Source organism: Solea senegalensis, linkage group LG1 (assembly GCF_019176455.1).
Source record: "Solea senegalensis isolate Sse05_10M linkage group LG1, IFAPA_SoseM_1, whole genome shotgun sequence".
Taxonomy (NCBI): Eukaryota; Metazoa; Chordata; class Actinopteri; order Pleuronectiformes; family Soleidae; genus Solea; species Solea senegalensis.
Window position 1 is genome coordinate 4,071,101 of NC_058021.1, and position 22,905 is coordinate 4,094,005.

Genomic DNA, 22,905 nt, shown 5'->3' on the forward strand with positions numbered 1-22,905 from the left:
ACTGTAGGTGTGAGAGTAGATGGTCTCTGTGTGTCCCTGTGATGGACTGGTGATCTGTCCAGGCTAGGTAGAAGATGGATGGACGGATTCATCTGAAGATAGTTTTACTGATGAGCTGTGTGGACCTTGAAAGGAGAGCAAAGAGGAAAGAGACCATCAGTGTCACCCAGAGAAGATGTCTTCTTCTTTTTTTGTCCTCTAAATTGTCAGTCCAATGGGAATCTAAGGACCTTCAACCTGCATTGATTAGGGGGAGAAAAAAAATGCAGCAAACCCTCACCTTTTGGATCATTAAGTGAGATCAATGACTTAATCTAATCGTCAGTTATAAAGATTTCTCAGTTGTTGATCGACTTTTGGATTCATTGTTATTGAATTGAAGAAATTTTTGTTGGAAAAGAGAAACGTGGATCGTGGACAGCGTTATTGAATATGATGATCGTGTGAGTCGGCTATATAGAGAACATATATATATCTATATATACATATATATATACATTAATTGACTTTAATCAAATATTCTCGCCCATCTCTATAGTGCATTGGTTTGATATATAAGTTATATAAAAGTTTGTGGAGGTGCTTTGTTATACTTAGAGTATTATTGGCGTATAATGACATAGGAGTATGAAAACATGTTTTTCCTGCAATGGGAACAAATGGGGGTGAGTGCACGTCTGCATCCACCACATCCTCATTACAGCGAAGCCTGTGTTGTTGTTGTTTCCGTCCGTCGCTGCTTGTAAATGTTTTGTATTTTGTGATGTCTCTGTTGCACCAGTCCATGGTTAAGATGTGGACACCTTCGCTGTTGACTGACCGCTTTCTCTCCCCCCCTTCAGGGCGTCCAAACGTGGTGGAGGCTGTTCCAGACAACCCCACGTACAACGTGAGCAGCGAGCTCACGCTGGAGGTGAGCCGCGAGGACGACAAGGCCGTCATCACCTGTGCTGTCGACCATCCGTCTCTGGCCCCGGGGGACAAGAGGAGCGAGCACGCCCTGCAGGTGTTCTGTGAGTCAACCCGCGGGAAACTGGGAAGTTGAAGTGGGGGCAGGGTGGATGCTGATGAGAGAGAGAGAAAGAGAGGTAGAGGCCAGTCAGATGTGAAAGAAAACCGCAGTCTCCACTCTGATTTTTATTCCTGCCTTGCTTCTCTTTCTTCTTTTTTTTTTTTATTCAAGGAGTATAGACACATTTCCCTCCTTTGCAGTCAGATCTCTGCATCAGTAATTTCACATTAGCTGCCGGTAATAATGACCACACAGCAGATTAACCTTCCTCTGCTTGTGCACTTGCCCGGAGTTGAGTCACAGTGGATAAGAAGAGCAGGTTATCATTTAAATTGAAGCCGACAAAGGGAGCCCTGCCACCCTGTGCCTGACTCTGTGCCGGTGCTGCCACCATGTGGTTCAGGTCGTGGTACTGCGTCGTGTATATATGTTCGTGAGGCGTTATGTCATTGTTGGAGGCAGAGAGACGGTGACGCCTACAGGATGCAGATGGTCATGGATGGAGACAGGGAGGAATGAGACTGTTGGTGCTGTGTCTGTATGGTTTTGAGTCATATGTAACTGTACACTCTATGTGTGTGTGTGTGTGTGTGTGTGTGTGTGTGTGTGTCTTACAGATTCCCTATTGTGGAGATCCAGCCTGGGAACGATTTGCCGAGAGGGAGAAGTTTTATCTTTTGTGTTTGGGCAACAGCAACCCAGAGTGAGACACACACACACACACACACACACACACACACACACATACTCTGGTCTCCATGACTTCAGAGGACATTGCATTGACTTACATTCATTACCTTACTCTAACCCTTAACCATAATTACTACTGCCCTAATCCTTTAAACTTTTAAAAAATATCTTAAAATGTAGTAATTTAAATTATGGGAACTTGATTTTTGTCCCCATAATATGATTTAGGTCCCCACAACCTAAGGAATACCAGGTACACACACACACAGCATTTATTGATTTAAAAAAACACTTTTTAAGGATAAAAAAAGAAAATGTTCAGTTAAAATAATATTTTTCAAAATATGTACAGTATTTGGGCTTTTCCAGGCAGTTTGCAACCTGATGATAACTTTCAGCTCCAATAAATAATGAAATAAGGTCACTTTGATTTATGCTCACATTTTACAGGACTCTGCCGTCAGAGGACAGAGTGTCTGTTTGATGACAGAGGATAAATGAGCCATTAGCCCTGTTTCCACTCGGCAGTACACTTCACTTCATTTCATGCAATTATTTGCGTTTCCATTGTCAAACATCGAGAAGTGTTCCAAAAGAACTGAGTCGTGCGCTCGCAGTTTTTGGCACGTTTTCTCTAGAACAGGTGTCCGACTCCTGCTCCTACAGGGGGCGGAGCTAGAAAGCCAGGTCAGGGTGTATCACGTATTATCATCATAATGAAACACATTATTGACGAGTACGCTCGGAAATGAATCTTATTTATATTCTTATTTCAACCTTTGGCCGGACTAATGCTGCTGTCATTTTGTAACCTGAGGGCATTTTCTGTTGATTCAGGTTCTTGAACGTTTCTTATGTGATCTGTGACACCTTCGTCACCGCCGCCGTAATTTCGGAGTCATCGCAGAGCAGCGAAACAAATCTAAACACACCTTCATTTAGGTGTCAAAATAAACTTGGCAGGTACAAACAGAAAAAAAAAGAAATCGGTATTTAACACTCGTGTAACACACACACTCACACACAATCATCAGACAACAGCAGTGACATTGTGCTCGTACACAGACTTGAAAGCAAACACACGTCACGGCGTTCGGCGCCTGACACCTTGTTACTACGTGACACACACACACACACACACTGTGCGGCGTTATTGAAAAAACATTTGCTGCTACAAGCTCTCATGTGTTCACTGATACAGTTTGTACATCGTTTGTTTGATACCCCGCCTCCCCCCCACACACACACACACATATATATAGACACACACACATACACACACAAATTGCAACTAGCGTCTTAAATCCTGCCCTCACACAAACACTCCTTCCCCTGGCCTTTCTGCATTATAGATGAACCTCCAGCCAACCACCACTATTGATCCACTCTCCACCTCCTCCTCCTCCTCTCCCTGCCTCCCTCCATCACCGGGTATCTCTCTCTCACTGTTGTGTCACTCACAGCTCGCTCGCCTTGTCACGGCGGCGCCCCGGCCCTACCCATCATCCCACTCTTCTCCCCGTCCTTCCCTATAACTCTCCTCTATCTCACCTCACACCTTTTGCCTCTAAGCCCCCCTCCTTCTCCTCCTCCTCCTCCTCCTCCTCCTCCAGCCCTCCTGTCAGCTCATCACAGCAGTGGTGAGGAATAAGACTATCCTGTTAGTTTGATTGGCGGGTGGAACAGACCAAGGGTGGGGGAGAAGGAGGCGACTGCCATCGCATGCAGATGTTTTAACAGGCAGCGAGGGAGTCGATAAAGTATAGACCGTGCCACAGTCTAAGGGATTTAATTCCCACGATGACTTGCTTTGCTGGAAGCTTTTTACTTGTGATACAATCAGACGCTGTGCACGAAAACGTCCTTTCAATGTTGTATATGTGTGTATATATATATATATATATATATATACACACATGTATGTATGTATATATATATATATATAAAATAATCATAATACATGCTTTCACTCACACTTTTACAAAGTGACTTTCATAGCACAAGCGTTTAGGATTCAGCTCCCTCTGGCATCAGTTAGTTCTAAAAAATGTGCTTAACTCACTGTACAAGAAAAAGATTTGGATAAAACTGCCGAGTGGCAGAAATAAAAATAAAAAATAAATAAATATGGTTGGTACGATTGGCTTAGTTTCATAGATTGTGAAGTAGAGACGTGAGTAGCAGTTAACCACCAGGGGGCGACTCCTGGTTTCAAGATCCCCTATGCTGTGTTCAAATAAGTCCAAGTCTCACTTGGATTATAATGTCATTCAACATTTCCCCGAGGAGGCGATGGTCTCAATCACAAGCTTCGTGTCTTCTTCAGTAAAACATGATGTCAATTTAGTCAATTATTTTCTGATTCAGTGGGAAACGGAGCCTGGTTGCAGATGCAGGAAATGATTTTGCAAAAACAGTCAAGGCACTGATGAAATTGAAAAATGCTGAGGCTTCAGGAGGGAAATGTGTTCTTCAAACGGACGACTATATCCATTTTCATATACGGTCGTTTGACAGTAATACAATCATGTGTATTGAAAGAAAGGATATATAAATCTCACTGAAAATCACCATAGCCCTTGAACACTTCAGCCTCAACACGTTTTATTTATTATAAAAGGGCCAGAAAATGTCAAAATAGTGTATTAACAGTTTAAAATGAAGAAAAAACTGTTTTATTGTATTTGTTTGAGTTTTTGTCTCAATATACAAAAAAAGAGAGGGTTTAAGGTTACACATGTACACATGGTCAAATATCAAATTACAGTCACTTTTACAGAATCCTAAAATGACCATTTCATATAGAATCTTCATGAGAAAAGCATTTAACATGATATAAAATAACACACTTTGCGATATGAAAGTTGCCTTGTTTCAAATTGTGATTTCGACGCGACAGTGATTAACTGTTCAGCCAGAGCGGTTCGGTCGCTGAGGAGAGGAGAAGCGCGAGAACGAGATGCGCTGAGGGAAAAGAAAACAAATCAACAGGAGAGAGGGAGAGAGGAGAGGAGAGGAAAGTGTGGGTGGAGGGGGGGACACAGGAAGATGACGGAGACAGAGAGAGGGAGAAAACGAGACAGAACTGGTGTGTGTGTGTGTGTGTGTGTGTGTGTGTGTAGGGGATGCATGTTGCCCCACGGCTGTCAGTCAAAACCCAATCACTGTGACAACAACCTTTCCTCTGACACACCCAGACACTCAGCTCTTTTCACATCTGCCCTTCGCTGACAAACTCAATGGACGTGACACCTGAAGGCCTCTGCCCATCACTCTCCTCTCCTCTCCTCCTCTCCCTCTCTCCTCTCCTCTCCTCTCCTCTCGGTCACATCCTGTGTCGGGTTCAAACCAATAACCTCTGGTATCAAATTCCGTTCAGTGTTTCCTCGAAGCCTGTCAGCTAAAAGGAAGAGAGAGCAGATTTGTGCTCTACATTCTATTCTATTTCCCATCTATTCAATCAGCACGTCTGGGGAGTGCTCACAATCACATCACATTTCTTCTCTTCAAGTCGTTTGACCGAGTTAAACTCCCCAACACTGTTTTGTCGCCCCTTCTTTACGATTAAAAAGCCTTGCATAACTTTGACGCGCCGCGTGAAAGCTTCCTGACTTGTGCAAGGTCAGCGCCGCAGTTAGAGAAGTCCAGGTGATGTTCAACAATAATTTATAATCTGTCAGAGCCAATCACGTCCTGCTCTTTCTGTTCTGACACCGAAGAAACCCAACAGTGAACCAAACGTGCTCACTTGTGTCGCCTCTGCAGCCAAATCATGATCGGGTTTATTCCTCTGTGCCATGGAGCGTCCGTGTTGTCCAAAAACGAATAAAAACACATCAGTGAGCCACATCATTGCACTCATGAGGGTAACGGCCTGTTGTGTCTGGAAATGATGCTGGTGAGAGCCGACTAAATGAAAATTAATGTTCTTAAAGAAAGTGTGCAATCGTTATACCGATTGGTTCTTTTTTTTTTTTTCTTTGTTTACCCCAAAATAACAGCATTGAGCTCATTTGTATGATGCGCTGACTTGTAATCGAGAGAGCGGCGAACAACTAGTGAGCGTTCCAAACCGCTTTTGACAAGTTTGTTACGGCGGCGGCACATTTGAGTTCTGAGAGCCGGAGATTGGTGTTTTAGCTCAGTGAGTTGGACAATGCAATTGGAGCTGGAGTTTTTTTTTTTTCCCGATGGCGTTTTCTGTGCATGAAAACATCTTAACACCTCAAACTCGGAGCTCGACAGATTTAACAACCACAGGGCACAATAAACAGGAGGAAGCAGTGACCTTGGCACTGAGTGCCACAGACAGCGGCTGCGTCGGGAAGTCAGGAAATAATGAGAGCTGCACACATGTATTGTTGTTCTTTTCAGGGATTTGATTAAAATAATAATAAAAAAAACATATATATATATATATACATATATATGTATATATATATATATGTATATATATATATATATATACATATATACATATATATAAATACATAAAACAACATAGGATTTCTTTAGCTGCAACAATACTGATTCAATGACAGGTATCACAGTGTGTGTGGGATGTGATGGATGACTCACACTTCTAACTAAAACACATTTTACATTAGTAACGTCGCACAAACACAAAGCGAGTTTCGAGTAACCATGGCGATCTCAGCCCAGCCACTTCTGTGTCGTCATAGTTCAACGCAGAGACGTGGCTGCAACTTGAAACGGGTCACAAGACTTTTTCCATTATGGTTTTAACACAACCGCTGTTTGTTTTGTCTGATTTCATAATGAGTGTGTATTGCGCCGTTAGAGCGGTAAACTCCAGCTGAGGTCCATGAAAATAATCACAAAAATGTCTGACAATTTTTACATAAAAACGATGCTATGGTTGTTGTTTAACCATGTGTATTGTTTTCATTTCCATAATTATTCTTAAAAAATCACCTAAAAGTGCAGAGAGTTCTGGTCAAAGCTCCCATTCACTCCCATGTTAAAACTCAAATTTAAACGTGGGAGCTCCTAAAAGCCTCCTGACGCTCACATTTAACCTCTGTCATCAACCGTTCCTGAAATACGACAACTTTAAAAACACATTACTTTCTCTGTTTTTCACAGTTAGAAACAGCTGCAAGAGTCAGTCTCTAAGTTTTAAAGGTTCAAACCAGCCAAATGTTACTCCACTGATCCTCCATTATTAGCTCAAGTCCTGCACCAAGACGCAGGCACGATGAAAATGTCACCGCGGAATTTTCTACTTAATAATTATAGTTGTGAGAGTAAGGGGGAGTCATGACGTGCCTAAGAGCCTGTAATTGCCATGAAGGGTGACTTTTGTGAAGTGGTGACTGATGCATGTGTGCCACTTGAAAACTTTCCACCTTGGAAGCATGATGGGAATCATCAGCGGGGTCTGCACTCAAACTACCTGTTTTATAACAGAGATCGACTTTTTGAGCATCATGTTTAATAACATTATACCGGTTATGGCCTGTGAATGTGAAGTTAATTGTTCAGTTAATTGCTTATTAAGTGGCACTCGCAGGCAATGGAACACAAAACACAAACGCCGCTGCGTTTTACTGCAGGTAACAGATGATGTCGATAAACACGGTCAGGAGACATTTGTTTTAAAATATGTTTCTTTGGATGAGTGTTCAGTGTTTATATGCTCCACGAGATCTTGTGCAGTGGTTAGTTCTGGTGCCTCGCAGCAAACAAACACAAAAAAGGGTGCAGGTTTGAATGTGGATATCTGTGTTCATGTGTGTTAGTATCGATGGACATTAACGTTCCTACAGAGCTGAAATGTACGGAGCCCCAGGGGGAAAAAAGTATTTTGTGGCCATTAAATAAGTATAACTGTGGGTTTATCATTCCCGTCAACAACTTGGACAGCTGGGTAAGCAAATGGAGCGCACCCTCGCTTGGAACTGTGACACTAAAGTAACGTTAGAAAGATATTCACAGATTTGAACTCGAAATCCAAAAGAGATGGAGAAGCGACGTTGATCTCGACGTGCAGTCGACAGTCATACCAAAGCGCAGGGACTGTGTGTTATTTTTATTTTATGTGAAGATACAAAATCTCTTCTTCCAGAACAGAATATGAAAAATAAAGGGAAGTTAAAGGAGAGACATAATAAAAGTAAAGTGCAGAAGTATACAGGTCATACCAACAAGATATTTAACCCGAACCCCTTTGAACAACAAGCACTTCCTTCTCAAATGAAAACATCCTCGTGGACCGTAGTCCTCCTGTGACCCTCACAGATCCTCAGAGGTGCCGACAGTGAATGCATGGATAGGTTTCTAAAACTTGGGGCTTTACGGTGTTTGCTCAGGAGCAGGTGTCGTGGGAGCAGATCTTTAGTTTTGCCCTGCAGCGGTAGTTTAAACACGTTGTCGGTTTTGCTCGCTCGGAACCATCCGACAAGATGTTTAAACACTGGCCTTAAACGTGTCTGTAGTTTTTCGGTTCAAGTGCGGCTCAGCGAAAGTGCTGTGGTGAGGTCACAGGTTTTATATTTTGAAGAGTGATTAATCAGTCAACACACTGAGGTTTGTCCTCAGTTCCGATGACATTGTAGCTGCTGTAACAGTGTTTCAGGACTCAACCATTTACATAATTGATTCCTTTATCAAGGAACGTCAACATTATCTCGATCTGTTACGCAGAGTGGATTTCTTCCTCTTCTTCGTCCATCTATTTTGAGCTCGTTCGGTCATTTTCTTCATCATGTCTTCTCGTACTCTAGTGTTTTTGCAGGACTCTGACTCCGTCGGTGTTTCTCTCTCTTCCTCTTTTCTCAGGCCCAACACCTACATATGGAAGAAGAAGGACGGCGAGCTCCCCCCTCTGGCCAAAGCCGACGGCGCCTACCTGCGCTTCGAGATGCTCAACAAATCAGATAACGGCGTCTACCTTTGTCACGCGGACAACGGCATCGGCAGCAGCCAGGGGGAGTACACGCTCCTGGTGCAAGGTAACAAGGAAAGGAGGGAAGGAAAGTGAAAGTGTGGCGGAGGAGAGATGGAGAAAGGGAAGGATTAAGCGTTTAAGCGTGGAGAAGTCTACTCTTCCGTTTCTTCATCACGTTCTTTTTCATCTTTTCTTCTGTCGTTTGTTGTTTGCATTGCTTGTACTTCTTCCATCTTTTTTTTTTCTCTTCTGATTTACTTTTCTTTCTTTCCTCCTGTTTTTTTTTCTTCTGTTTTCCTCATCCTACCGTGCCGCCATCGCCGCCACCTTCGCTCATGTTTGCGCTTGTTTCTCCTTCGCTTCTTTGTGTCCCGTTCTTTCGATCCATGGCCGTGTTTTCTTTTTTTTTTGCCGCTTTGCTTGCCCTCTCCGCCTCCCAAGACCCCGTGGACCCAATCGCTGTGGACGCCACGTTTTCCTCCACGTTTTCCTCCACGTTTTCCTCCACGTTCTCCTCCACGTTTTCCTCCACTGACACTCCATCATCTTCATCTTTCTCTCCCGCCTCCTCCAGCTCCATCTCCACCTCTGAGCCCACACACTCCACCCCTTCCTCCCCGACTCTTCCACTTCTCCCACCCCTCTGAAGCCAACGCGTGTCAACCACCATCTTTGATTCCTCCTCCTCCACCACCACCACCCTCTCCAACGCTCTCTTCCCCGACCTGCCATTCTCCCTTCCTCCTCCCCGACTACCCCTCCTCTCTCTCTCTGCAAGCATCGCACCATCCCCTCCAGTCCCTCCTCCAGTCCCTCCTCCTCATCCCTTACCCCCCCAGTGTCTGTCCAGCTGAATGGAGTGTACACTTTCACAGGTAAAACCATCTCTGTCACACACAAACACAAGACTGGTGATAAACCTTATTCCCTCGGGTTAAAAAAAAACAACTCTGTTTAATTCTGAGTTTAATTTCTTTGTTGACCATTGGGAATATGTTTAATCTGAATTCAATCCCGGGTCAAATGAGTCCGCGGTGCATGCTTCAGCTCTGATCGTCATTGGTTGGAACGTCTGACCTGCGTGAACATGCTCATCTCGCCTCCGTCCGCTTTGTTTTTTATCGGCAATGTGACTTCCTGTTTCCAACACGACGCCATTTTCAGCCTTGATACGAATTGGGAGCATGTTTGTTTGCACGAGGGTTTAAAATTTAAAGAAATATACAACAGTAACGATCGGAACATAGTCACTCGATTAATGTTACTTCATTTAATTGATATATGATCATATAATATGATGTTAGTTGGTATTATGAGTGCATTTTAAATGTCTTTCCAACCATCTATTAACTTCAATATAGTCCAAATAATCCCAAAAATGCACCGGCTGGATGCATTTCACCATGGTTTGACGTCTTTCTTCTGTACCAGCTTCTTCTGGTATTGCTGTAGGAACAAATTCAGCCTTTGTTTGTATTTGAAATGTCTGCTTTTAGTCAGAATAACACGATTCAATCACCAAAACCCACTGTAGGAACACACAATGAAAGACAAGAAGGTATTTGTGTGGCTTTTTCTCAGCTGTTTGATCTTTTTTTTTGTCTTGTTTTCCTCCTTCCTTACGTAAATAACCCCTAACCTCCTCACACCCAACACACACTCCATCCATCCATCCATCATCCATCCATCCATCCATCAATTCATCTGTCAATTCATCCATCCATCTACTTTTCCACTTGAGAAGATGCCGCAGACAACGTCGCAGGTACAACTTTTCCAACCAATCACCAGTCGTTCTGAGTTTCTGTCATCCAAAAGTTTCCTCCACCCGTCTGTCTGTGTGTGCGTCCGTCTGTCGGTGTGTCTGTCTCTCACCGTAGAAAAAAAAAAAGAGTCTGCGGACCCTCTGAACTTCAGAGCGAAGGGATGAATATTTCATAAACCTGTCCACGTCACGCTTTGTTGTTGCTGATATATGCTCAAAACAATATCCCTCTGTCTCACACACACACACACACACACACACACACACACACATCGCACGCACACACGCGTGACACACATTTACGCCTCAGTATTTGCACCACACACCACTATCTATCTCACCAAGACGCACACATATACTAGCGTGACCCCTTAAGTGGTACAAGTCATTTACACAGTGTTTTACTTCCACTGTGTGTTTCTGTGCGTGTGTGTGTGTGTGTGTGTGTGTGTGTGTTGACTCTGGGAGGGGCTCAGGCGTGGAGGTGTTCTTGGGTCTTGTCTCTGCTCCCCTTTGATGCTGACAGGAGGATTTATGGGCTCATTCTTAGTCTCGCCTCGTCAGCATGCCCCGCTCACCTCCACACTGGCCGGCTGGTGTGTGTGTTCCCACTGTGTGTGTGTGTGTGTGTGGTGAGAGTCTCCCTCCTCCCCACCTCCATCACCTCCCTCTTCTCCCTGTCTCCGTATGCGGCTGGCCTCTGGTTGGTTGTTGTCATGCCGACCCTTTCACTTCTCTAACTGGCTGAAATGTGACTTTTTAGCACATTGTTTGGCGCTCCAGTTCATTATTTACCGCAATCTCAGTTTCGTTTACATCTCCGGTTTGTCGTAAAATGGCCGTTTCGCCCTCTGACTGGTGAAAACCCTCGCCCTCTTCGGCGGTTTGACCTTTCAAAAAAACACCCGCCGAGCGTGAAATGACAAAATGACGTTTCGGCGTTTGATCCGCTCTGAAAAGTCAGGTGAAAAGAAAAGAGAGAAAAGAACGATGTGTCAAATGATCTCTGCATAGATTGCTTTTCTGAAAGCTGTCGGGTGACAAACCGGAATCTCCAGAAACATGTCAGCTCTTTGGAGATGAGTTTCTCACAAGAGGAAACTTTCATATAATGAAATCTGAAGTTTAATATCTAAGTTTTGCACCAGTTTAAAGGATACTGATGGTAAGATGATCGTTATATCATGTATAATAAAACATATTGAGTAGATGGACATTTTATTTTCAGTGCATGTTAGTCACAAATCATTTTTAATGGTTGGAGGGTGACACAGTGGCCTCTATTCTTTCGCCTGGCTTTTTTATTTTCCATATCCTTGTCTTTGTCTTCTGGTGCTTTGCCTCTGTTGCCTGATATATACTGACAAGTGTTTTTCTGCTTCCCTGTTCTTTTCTTTTGTTTTCTTTTCTTTCATGTCACACTCCCTATTATTTTTCTCTCTCTCTCTCTCTCTCTCCCTCTTTCTCTATCGGTGCTGCCTTTCATCATCTGTCTCCTGTTTCCCCCAATATTCCTCCACCACTCCTACTTCCCTCTCCGCTCTCAATCTCTGTCCCCCCTCCCCTTAAATCTCACTGCCTCTTCCTCATTTTCTCTCACTGTTTGGTCTGTCTCTTTGTCTTCCTCTCCTCTCCTCTCCTCTCCTCTCCAAGACCCCACAGCCATGTTGACCTCTTCGGGGGTGGACCACGCCGTGATCGGGGGTGTGGTGGCCGTTATCGTCTTCATCCTGCTCTGCCTCCTCATCGTCCTCGGCAGATACCTCATCAGACACAAAGGTCATTCGCCTGTCCGCGCACACGTGAACACACTCGATACGCATGTTTTAGAACAAAAATAAAAATAAACAAAAAAACAACACGCCTGTGCATGTAAATGCAGGGGCAAGCAAAATGCAAATGCCCTCACACCTAAATATGAATTCTAAGCACAGGCTTCACATATTTAACTCTCAAAGGAGAACGCGAAAATGAATGAAGTGGATGTTTATTCATTGCCTTTTAATGCATTTGCACACAAGCTCCAGTGAGATTAGATTTCCTGACGTAAATAAAATTTCAGCAGACGTTTCCAATATGGGTTTAAAAGTGATGTGGTTGAAACGTAATTGCCTTCTTACTCATCAGGTCTGCTCTTTTTTTCTTTTCACTCACCTTCACAAATTCACCTTTTGCAAGGTATGGGGAGAGGGTTTCTGGGTTTCTTTTTTTAGGTATGGGACGCGGCACACCAACACACATTCAATTTTCCAAAAGAAAGGCGTGTGGATTGTAACCAAAAACACTTATCCTGAGTCACTATTTATTCAACGATACGTACAGATCCGGTTTTTAAAAATACTATCTTAGAGCAACATTAGGGCAGGCTTTCTGCTACCAAAATATTATAACATGCGATGCAAAGAATACCGTGTCTGCACACCAACCAGATCTCCGGACTCGGTGTGTTTACGCTGCCGTGGTGGCAGGAAAAACAAAACATCAGCAACAGTACGAAGTTTCAAGCCGTCAGAGTTCAGTCGCACAGAGATTTCACCCACGTTGGCCGCGGAAACACAAACTAACAGACAGACACACACAGAGTTTGTGGCCCTTGTTGGGGTTCGTGAAGCCAGAATTTCAATTTATTAGGTTTTCTTAATCTCTGATGACTCACCAGGAGCGTTATTTGACTTCATTTAATTCATTTCTGTATCCATCCATCTTCTACTGCTTTACCCTCCACATGAGGCTACACCACTACACCACTTACCTTTATATTATTATAATTAGATATGATTCTAAACTGAAACCTGTGAGGCGTGGGTGTAAATAAGCCGCTTTTACCCTTATTTATTTATTGAAAATTAATTAATAAATGAATGTCAGTCAATCAGTGAAGGAAACTCAAACAAGAACAAAGCTAATTTGAATGTTTGAGCTCGGGCAGCTTGGGGAAATTTAAATGGTAATATAATAAAGAGACACCGTGGCCCTCAGGCGGTGCGGTACACGTATACGTGCTCGCCTCCACCTACAACAGCACCACAGTGAAGCCAGATTTAATCCCCAGCTGCCGTGCCTCCAGCTGGGCTGGAATATTGAGCACAGTTGTGCCCGGCGTTCACAGGTGCCACTTTCTGTGAGAGATGTTGCTGCACTAGCGACTCCCTGTGGTTGTTTTTGGCACAGGTGTGCAGAGGTGGGCGTGAGTAATGGTGGATGAGAGTGAGGAATGTAAAAAAATGTAATTTTTATTGAGTTATATGAGAGTAAATGGAAATAGTTCTCATTTACAAAGTCACAATGTGCCCTCGGGTAACGTAAAATGGACCGATAATGAAGCAAATCAAAGGTGTGTGGCTTATTTTAATCAGTCTTCCTCTGTAAATGGATGGTTGACCAAGTGTGGGCTGTCACGTCCCAACAGGTGGTCCAATTTGTCAAATGTAGTGGAAAGATTGCAAACCTTGTCCGCGCTTTGAAGACGCTCTCTCCGGCATCAGATGTAAATTGTCTCCTTGGACGTCCCTTGACTGTTCAAAGTCATCGAGTCCCAATTGATGACTCTGACCTCTTCCCAGTCGATGCGGTGACAGATTCTGTGCCGGTGTTCGCTGACAGCCGATGTTGTTGTTGTTGTTGTTACAGTGCTGGACTGTTGCCAGCAGCCATAAACAACCTCCAGGTTCAGCACCTGAGTTACACTCTGTGACGTTTGATTTTCCATGGTCAAGAATGTACTTAAATTAAAGGTTTACTTCGCATTTACATAGCTTTGTATTACTAGAATATGGGCAGTAAAGAAAAATTGTGCTTCCCAACCTCAGTTTCCCCTGAGTCGAGAAACCCGACCCCCTACTGGTGGGTCTAAAAAGTGCAGAAATAGCTTGCAGACCAAGTGTCACTGGTGGGCACGTAACAACAAAAAGAGAGTCCTAACTTTTACTGTGCCTGCAAATTTATTTCTCCTCCTCTTCCTCCCCTTTTCTACCCTCCCCTCCATGTGTGTGTGTGTGTGTGTGTGTCTCCTTCCACAGGGACGTATCTGACCCACGAAGCCAAGGGCTCGGACGACGCCCCGGATGCCGACACGGCCATCATCAACGCAGAGGGAGGCAACTCCGGAGCAGAGGACAAGAAGGAGTACTTCATCTAGTCAGAGGATGAAGCACTGGACGGAAAGAAGCGACGGGAAGAGGAGGAAAAGTTGGCGGACGTGTGTTAGAGGGAAGGTTAGGAGTGAAGGGGAAAAAAAAGAAAAGAAAAAGAAACAATCTCCATTTTGTTTTCACGACGCTTCAGTTCTTCACTTCGTTGGTGGGGATGATGGGAGGGCAAGGAACTGTGATGAGTTGGAGCTTCAACTGGTACTACCCTCTTTGCATTGATACAGGGACGTGAGATTTTGCACTGACATACAGATAAACTGAAGGGACACACACACACGCGCACACACACACACACGCATGCACACACACAACACCGGCAGTTTCACAGGATTGTTGCTTTCGCTCAGAACAAAAACAAAAAACGTGTGAGCTTCCTACTAACATGTCTGAATTATGACACAATTTTACTCAAAGCATTGTATTTCTAACTGTCGGATCCTCGGAAAACAAGCGAAATTCTAACTCACATTCATGGCGTCTCATAACGATTAAACCAAACCAGCTCTGAATTCCTTTTTTTTTTTTATTCTTCTTATTCTCCTCATTCTCTCCATCTAACAAGGCAGTTATCTCTCTCTCTGTAAACATCGTCGCGGCTGAGAATCAAACAATCTCCATCTCTCTCTCTCACACACACACACACACAGCAGTCAAACGTCAAACCTTCGCGGCCTCACGCTGACGATTTCACGCCCACGTGCAATACAAAAAAACCACAGCATTCCTGCCTCGCGCTGCAGAGCAAAGGGTCTTCAGTATACATATATACATATAATTCTATATATATATATGTGTATATATAGAATTATATAGCATTCTTTCTTGACAGAAGATGTTTGGTGTGCTGTAAATAGACTCTCCCTCTGTCTCTCACTCTTCGGTCTCCCCCGCTCTCTCTCTCATGCAGTGTGTTACTGCATAACAGTAACGTATATACATATATACATATAAAAAACAAAACACACATAAAAAAAAAGAAGAAAAAAAACAAAAAGCCTGCCTGTTTTTATTACAAATGCTGAGTTAAAAATATCAGTATCTGGGGAAAAAAATGTATAAAAATAACAACAAAAACTAACCTTATCTGCAAATATTTGTATGAGGAATGTTTTCTTCTCCCCCCCCCTTCTGTTCTTTTATTCCTTTTTTTTCTTTATTTTTTCAGGGGACTTATGAGAGACTTATTTGCTCTCTTAGTGTGTTAATGTCAGTATTAACAGTTTACAGTATTGATCAGTTTGTCAGCCCATTTTTGAGGTTTTTATGGTTTCAATGCTGTTTGGGTTTGTTTGCCCCGCGCGGGTCCACCGCCGCCGTTTTGTCCCCCACTTTTTGTGTCTCCCCTCGCCCCGAAAACTAAACTGTAGCAAAACCAAAAGGCGTGGTCGTCCTGTTTGGTGGAGCGCTCCCTCCTCGGCCCCCGTGTGCGCCTGGTTTCTCCTGAGAGCACAGGACTCGTTGAGCAGTGACATCATGACTTCCTCAAAGAAGCTGGCACTCGGCCGCTGCCTGAGGGAGGAGGAAACGATTGCTTGCTTTTCCACTGCAAGGCCAAACAGAACTGCCCACATGCATTATGACAAACTTTCTGGCCAAAATAACAACAACAACAACAAAAAACAACAACCAAGATCCTTTTTCTGTGATTGTTCCTTTTTGTGTCCTCTGTGTGCGAGTGTTTCTGCAGCTTTCGCAAAAGGTTCCCATTAATGAATGAGTGTTTTATTAAGGCTGGGAGTTCGCCTCGGTCCTGGCAGACTTGGCCCTGTTGTGGAAATTGATTGCAATCTAACTAAAAGGCTCTGGGCTCCAGACTGTTCAAGTTCCCAAGCTTTGAATCAGCGGGCACGGTGCCGAGCTGGAGCCTGTGCCGCACCAACACTGAAGAAAGTCCTTTGGCTCCTTAAATGTCCTCTGCTCTCCCCTCATTCCTCCTCCTCCCTTTCTTTTTTATTCTTTAATGACTCACCCGCTCTTTGTCCTGATCCACCTCCGCCCTTGTCTCGATCTCTCATCAGCGTCTGATTCTCTTTGCTGCTTTCTCTCTCGTCCTGGAGTCCAGTGTTGACGCACAGTAGACGTAGCGTCCCCGAGGTTTGCCGACGTCTGACTGTCTGAGGAGAGCGATCTGTTTGCTGTTGTCCGTCTAACCTGTAAAGACAGTTGTGTGCATCTCTTTCTTATTTTGGGAATGTTCAGGGATTTGTGATTTTTCGTACCTTTCCCCTCACTGTTACTGTTGTCCGTCGCGACCTTCAGCAGCCCGGCTCGTGTGTCTATAAGCTACAAAATACTAAATGAAGTGAAGCAGGGTCGGCCGCTGCTGTTGCGTTTTTCTTTCCTCCTCGAGCTCTTTGGTTGACATTAAAGGTAAACTTGGCTCGAACCAGGTTTGAATTGTGTTTGGACGTGCACCAGGACACCTGGTGACTATTTTATAATGCTCATATGATGCTGTGTTTACTGTTGAAAGTAATCATGTCTGCAGACCAGAGGACGGGCGTTTTGTCTCACAGAGCTCGCGGTCCACTTCGAAGCAACTCCGTCAGTTTTGTATTTATAACCCCGGGGCGAATTGTGCTCTGCGAATGGAGAACGGATTATACAGTACCTGCCTCATACTCAACAAGTGTAGTGTCTTCTCAAAACTAATGGACCTGTATTTGCCTGTAATTTATCGTCCTGTCCGTCGTCTTAGTTAATGTGCTAGCATGTAGCTTGCATGAGAACCGTTTTTTTGGAAATGTAGATAGCGTCGGAGATGAGGGGTGACGACAAGATTCTCTCTTGAGACAGGAGCGATGGTCCGCCCCACCCGAGGACCCCCGCCGCCTCCTGCTGTTCTCTGATCTGCAAACATTAAGCTGCAGGAACTTAAAGTACCGGGAACAAATGGTTCCCACTGTTGGCGAAAGACCAGGGAAAGATTATGCAAAATGTGCGGAACGACCCCAACAAGCTGTTCTGCTCCAGTCCACCAGGCGTCAGTAGTGTTAAAGACGACAATGATGTCACTCGATGAAGGATATTTAAAGCTGTGGATCAAAAACACATCGACTGTTGAGGAGACGGGGTTTGGTCCTGAACGGATCAGATCACGACCAACGATGTTTTGGGGGCCAAAGCGTCGGTTCTGTACTTCCACTCAGTCCAGTGTCCGCGCGTTAAAAACACCGTTTAAACCCACCTGTGCCTCCGCAGCACGAAACTGAGGCGACCAGTGAAGCAGGAAGCGACATTCTCTCCCTTCCCACTGCTACATTCAAATGGCACTGAGTGAATTTGGCTCCATCTCTTCAGTGTAGTTTCCGCGCGTCGGTGCAGTAAAGACGAGCTGTCACTAGATGGCAGCAGACAGCAGCTTCTCTTGTCCTTCTCCTTTCAGACTGAGCTTTTCCTGACCCGCCCGCTCAACCATCACCCACTCCTCTGTCTGGCAGTCGCACACTTGCTGCCACTCGTCGTTTTCTTTCTTTTCTTTTTTGTTTGCAGTACAAATCATTTTTAAAATGTTTTGTAAAAGGTGTGCATAGTCTTAAATGTATGGCTTCTTCTTTTTTTTATTGTTATTATTATTATTATTATTATTAGTTCCTTTCCAAAACTTGAAGGTTAGAATTCTTTTATTTTTTAGTTGTTTGCATATTTGATTGTTTCAACAACCTTTTTATTTCCATATAATTTCATGTATATAGATAGCGCTGCCTTGACTGGATTCTCTTTCACCCTGACACACTTTAAACATACACACACACACACAGTTTGGGATCATGCACACACACACACACATACCCAGATATGCACAGCAGGCATGGTGTATTTGTACATATGTGTGTTTGTGTATGAGTGTGTAATAATTGACCCAAACAGACTCCGGAGACACTCTTATGCGTGTGTTCTATGAATTAAAAAGAAATGTTATGATTTTGGCGACTGAAAAACAATGTCTTTGTTTTTGCGCATTGTTGTTGTTATTATTTTTGGATGACAAGTCTTCCTTTTGAATCAATGTCCATATCACACATGAGAATAGTGCTGTCATGTATGTTCATTTGTATGATACGCCGGTGATGTCATCGAGGCAAGAGCCAATCGCTCGCTGTGGTGGTTCTGCCTCTGTTGGCTGTTCTGTTCACAAACCTTTTATTTATTTTTTTTTCCCCTTTCTTTTTTTTTTTGTTAAAATACCAGTTTTGTTGTTGACTTCAATAAACATGCATTTGGGTTAATTCCACCTGGATTGTTGCTGTTTTTTTCTAAATCTGATCAAAGAAAACTACATTTTCTTGCTGTACAGACATGAAAATGTGACATACAAACATCAGTATGTCTAAAATCCTTAGTATTCTGTGATTAATCACTTGATATATGAAGGACGACACGATCAGCTCACCAATACAGTACACAGCTGTTTTATTACAGTATAAATAATCAACAGGTCCCTACTTTGTAGTTAGAGGGTGTGTCCAACAGAGGGCAGTGCAACACAATAACAATGTTTAAAGCAATAACAAAAGGTCACTTTGTTATAAAATGACAAACCACTGAGTTGCATTACATTTCCTTTCATATTGGCGACCATCCTTCTCTTATTATTGCTCAAATAAGATGTTTGTGTAATTGTGCAAATGCCTCGTGATCCTCTTTCTTTCTATCTTTCTTTCTTTCTTTGTGGTTTCCTTGTCATCCTCCTCCTGCTCTGTGGGTTTTTTCATGTTGTTTCCACATGTTGACGCTGGGGAGGGATGGATGTTAATCATCAGCCCCACGTTGCACATGTGCTGTCAGTTAATTCTCAGACTAAGTCGTCCCGATGCTCACACAGCTGAATATCTGTGAGAGGAGAAGATGGGACAGTTTGACAGTTTGTCAATGGTGATCGTGTCGACAGGTAAGAACCAGAGTTTGTGAGGCAAACTTTATTTGGGGATGCTTAAAGAATTTTTTTGAAGACGTTGTTTTACTTATTTATCTCCCTGAGGAGACGCAGGGTGAGTAGATTCTTTTTTTATTCTGCATTTTATTGGTTTAACTTCTTACTCCTGCATTGTTTTTACTCCTTTGTTCGCTCTCACTTGACTTCTTGGTTGTATCTTTTACTTTAATTGTAATTTTTTTGATTTTAACATTAAAAACCATAGTTGAACTGCTGTAGGGCTGCAAATAACGATCATTTTCCAAATAGATTAAGCTGTACATTATTGATCGAGTACTTGTTTGGTCCAGAAAATGTTGATGAATCGATGTTTTCTAATTTTTACCCATTGTTTTGTTATATGGAACAAACACATATTCCCATTTAAGAACCCAAAATCTCAAATAATTTGTTTAAATATTGCTTTCATGTCATATTGTCTTTAACTTTGTGTAAACATCATTGTTTGTGTAAATAGCTGTTGTTTTTTTTATAATATTTATTTATTTATAATATGGCTCTCTCTTTAAAAAACAAACAAACTATAGATGATAATATACCTGTAGATTTTTACACTTCCTTTTAGATCTTCCTTAAATTTTAAAAAATACATTATTTTATCGCCTTTCAAAACATTTTAGATTCATTTTCAGGTCCAAAGTGCAGTTCTTGTTCCGACCACTGTGGCGCCCTCCGCCTCCTCATCCTCCTCTCTACGAAGTCCTGACGGAGCTTTGGAGCAGGGAGGCGGTGGAGAGAGGAGGAGGAGGTGGTGGTGGTGGTGGGGACACTGATTGGAGAGAGAGAGAGAGAGAGAGTGTGTGTGGGAGAGGGAGAGAAAGAGAGAGAGAGAGGTTCAGTCTTGTTTAAATGGGAATCCATAGGAGGTACACAGAGAAAAAAGGGACGCAGATTGAGAAATCAGGAGAGAGAGAATAATACGGCACAAAAGTAGAACCAGGTTTATTTTACGCACAGGAAAACCGGAGAACGACTTAAGGAAAAGAAAGAAGGAAAAAAAAGAAGAAGAAAACACCGGAATTCTTCCATTAATGTGTTTTTTCTCCTAATTTGTCCCCGTTTTCTCTCATGACTCAAAGAGGATTCCGGCTAAATCCAGCAGGTCGAGAGGAATTGATGGTGTCTTTTCAGAGAAGCAGAGCCGAGGGGATGAATCTGAATGCGCTCGGCTGAACCATGCCAGCTCTGTGGATCATAACTTTGGCCATCACTTTGAACCAAGGTGAGAGATGTTTCATGCGTAAAGGTGAAAAGTGGCAGCGCCACAAAGTTTCCTTTATCTGCCTCAATGTCTTTCTTTTTTTTTTTTTATGTTGTTGACTATCTTCTATTGTCCGCTGCTGTGCGTCTTTTGCGCTTTTGTGTTTTCTGTGCGTCTGGCACCGTGTGCGCACGCGCCTGGGTGCGTGCGTGCGTGTTTGCAAATGTGTTGTGCTGTTATAGATTTGTGCCGCTCTGGACATCATCATTATTACAGCTCAGTGGCGCTGGAGAGTTACAGAGTGCTGGGGTGTTCAGGGTCCCTGATCCGCTGGGGGGGGTAACTAACAAACAAACAAACAAATACACAAACAGACAAACAATCAGTCCAGACATGTTGCGTTCATTTATGTCTTTTCTATAATTGCACGTTTAGGGCACAAAGATGTGCAGCGTTTGCACGAGACATTGTTTGACGTGACCTTTGAAACGCATGAGGGGATGAATGTGGTTGACACATAACAAACGCAGTGTGGGTCAACGGAGGAGGCATGCACGCGCACTCTACCTTTTTTTTGCACACACACACACACACACACACACTGCGCATAACCTGCCAGCAGGGGATGATGGATGAGACGAGGATGCTGTGCACAGTCTGGTCGCCGGGTTTTAACATGAGTCACACCGGATCAATTCCCAACGCACGCGCCCACGCACATGGGACACGCACGCGCACTGCATCACTTCGTGTACAATGTGTATAGAGAGAGAGTGTGTGTGTGTGGAGAGTAAAGGCCAGTACCTTTAGAAATGAAAAGTGTGTGTGTTTGTGTGTGAGAGTGAGAGACCCAGTGCACCCTCCTCTTAGCATGCAAGCAGAGTCTCGCGTGCTCGTGCGCACACGGCCTCGCTGCAAAACGTCCAGGTGCCAAGAAAAATTCATATTTTACCGTAAAGACGGAGACATATTCACTGAACTGGAGAAGAACCCCATTACTAATATTAATGTCCCTGTTTATCGATCACCTTGATAGATTACCCCCCTCCCCCTGCTCTCTGTTTACACACGTGCACACACACACACACACACACACAGGGGCTACAGTAAGAGGCTGAGTGTGAGTTTGTGTTTTGAGGACAATCACGAAGACAGAGGTGATGAATTGTTGTGGTCTGATGTGAACACACAGCCTTGTGTGTGTGTGTGTGTGTACCTGTCTCAGCACCTGGGTCTCCAGTGATGAACCACAGATTGTCCCCTGCACAGACAGACAGACAGACAGACAGTCAGTGGAGCTCGCAGGCTGGAGACCACCTGAGTGGAATAACACAGGGTCGAATATGATCATGTTAGAAAACAATGACACCATGTCGAATCTTTTCATTCATTCATTCATTCATTCATTCATTGTCTACCACTCATCTACAGGGGACAGTGAAGTCAATCCCAGTGGGTGAGAGACAGTGTGGAAACTGGGACAGGTCCATTACAAGACTCCATTATTACTGTTCTGTTTCTGCTTCCTCTGCCGTGTTCTGATCGCATCTTTGGCTTTGGCTCTTTTATTGCTCTGATTCTTGATTCATAATTGGTTTATACTGATAGTGATGAACACGATGCACAATAACAGACGAGCACAGGGCAGAAACCTATGCAAAACGGAAGAAAACACCAGGACAACGAGAACAATAGAGCACAGCGGAGAACGGACAGAAGAGCGGGGAACAGAGTGGTAGAGAATGGAGACAGAACAGCGGAGAACAGATATAGAAGAGCAGACAGCAGTAAATGAAGAGCATAGATCAGCATAGACCGGCGACAGAACAGCAGAGAACGTAGCAGCAGAAACAGAGCAGAGCAGCAGATGAGTTTCTCCAGCTGAGCCGGTGTAAGCCTGTAAATGTGATCACAGTGAATCCTTCCCTTACATGCAGCTGCTGCTGCCTAATGTGTGTTTAGCCTGTTTGGACTTTCCAGGTGTCTGTTGCCTGCTTCTCTCCGCTGACAGCTCCGACTGTGTCTCACAAACACAGGCCAACTACATCGCGGTGTGGTTGACCGCATGTCTGCGGGCCCCAGTAATTACCGTACGGCCCTGTATGTGTTTATGTATACAGCATATATGTGTGTTGCCAGTGTGATCTGTTAGACCGACCCTGCGCTGCCAGCTTTGGTCTAACCACAGGCGAGGAAGTCTGCTTCCCTGAGTTGATTCTTGAACAGCACTTTTGCTTGAG

At 43.8% G+C, this 22,905-nt stretch overlaps 2 protein-coding genes across 3 annotated transcripts in view; both read left to right on the top strand.

Moving 5' to 3' along the window:
* Nucleotides 1-14,625, top strand: part of cadm3 (cell adhesion molecule 3) — a 111,593-nt gene extending 96,968 nt beyond the window's left edge. The window contains 6 exon segments of the mRNA XM_044032338.1: nt 843-1,008; nt 1,630-1,670; nt 1,673-1,715; nt 8,504-8,676; nt 12,031-12,156; nt 14,397-14,625. Of these exon segments, the coding sequence (XP_043888273.1) occupies nt 843-1,008; nt 1,630-1,670; nt 1,673-1,715; nt 8,504-8,676; nt 12,031-12,156; nt 14,397-14,515 (668 nt within the window). The 3' untranslated portion in view covers nt 14,516-14,625.
* Nucleotides 14,626-20,260: 5,635 nt separating this feature from the next.
* kirrel1b (kirre like nephrin family adhesion molecule 1b) overlaps nt 20,261-22,905 on the top strand; it is a 78,679-nt gene continuing 76,034 nt past the window's right edge. For both annotated transcript variants that reach the window (XM_044024081.1, XM_044024090.1), the window contains exon 1: nt 20,261-20,686. In XM_044024081.1, coding sequence (XP_043880016.1) covers nt 20,641-20,686 — 46 coding nt within the window. In that variant the 5' untranslated portion in view covers nt 20,261-20,640. The remainder of the gene's footprint in view (nt 20,687-22,905) is intronic.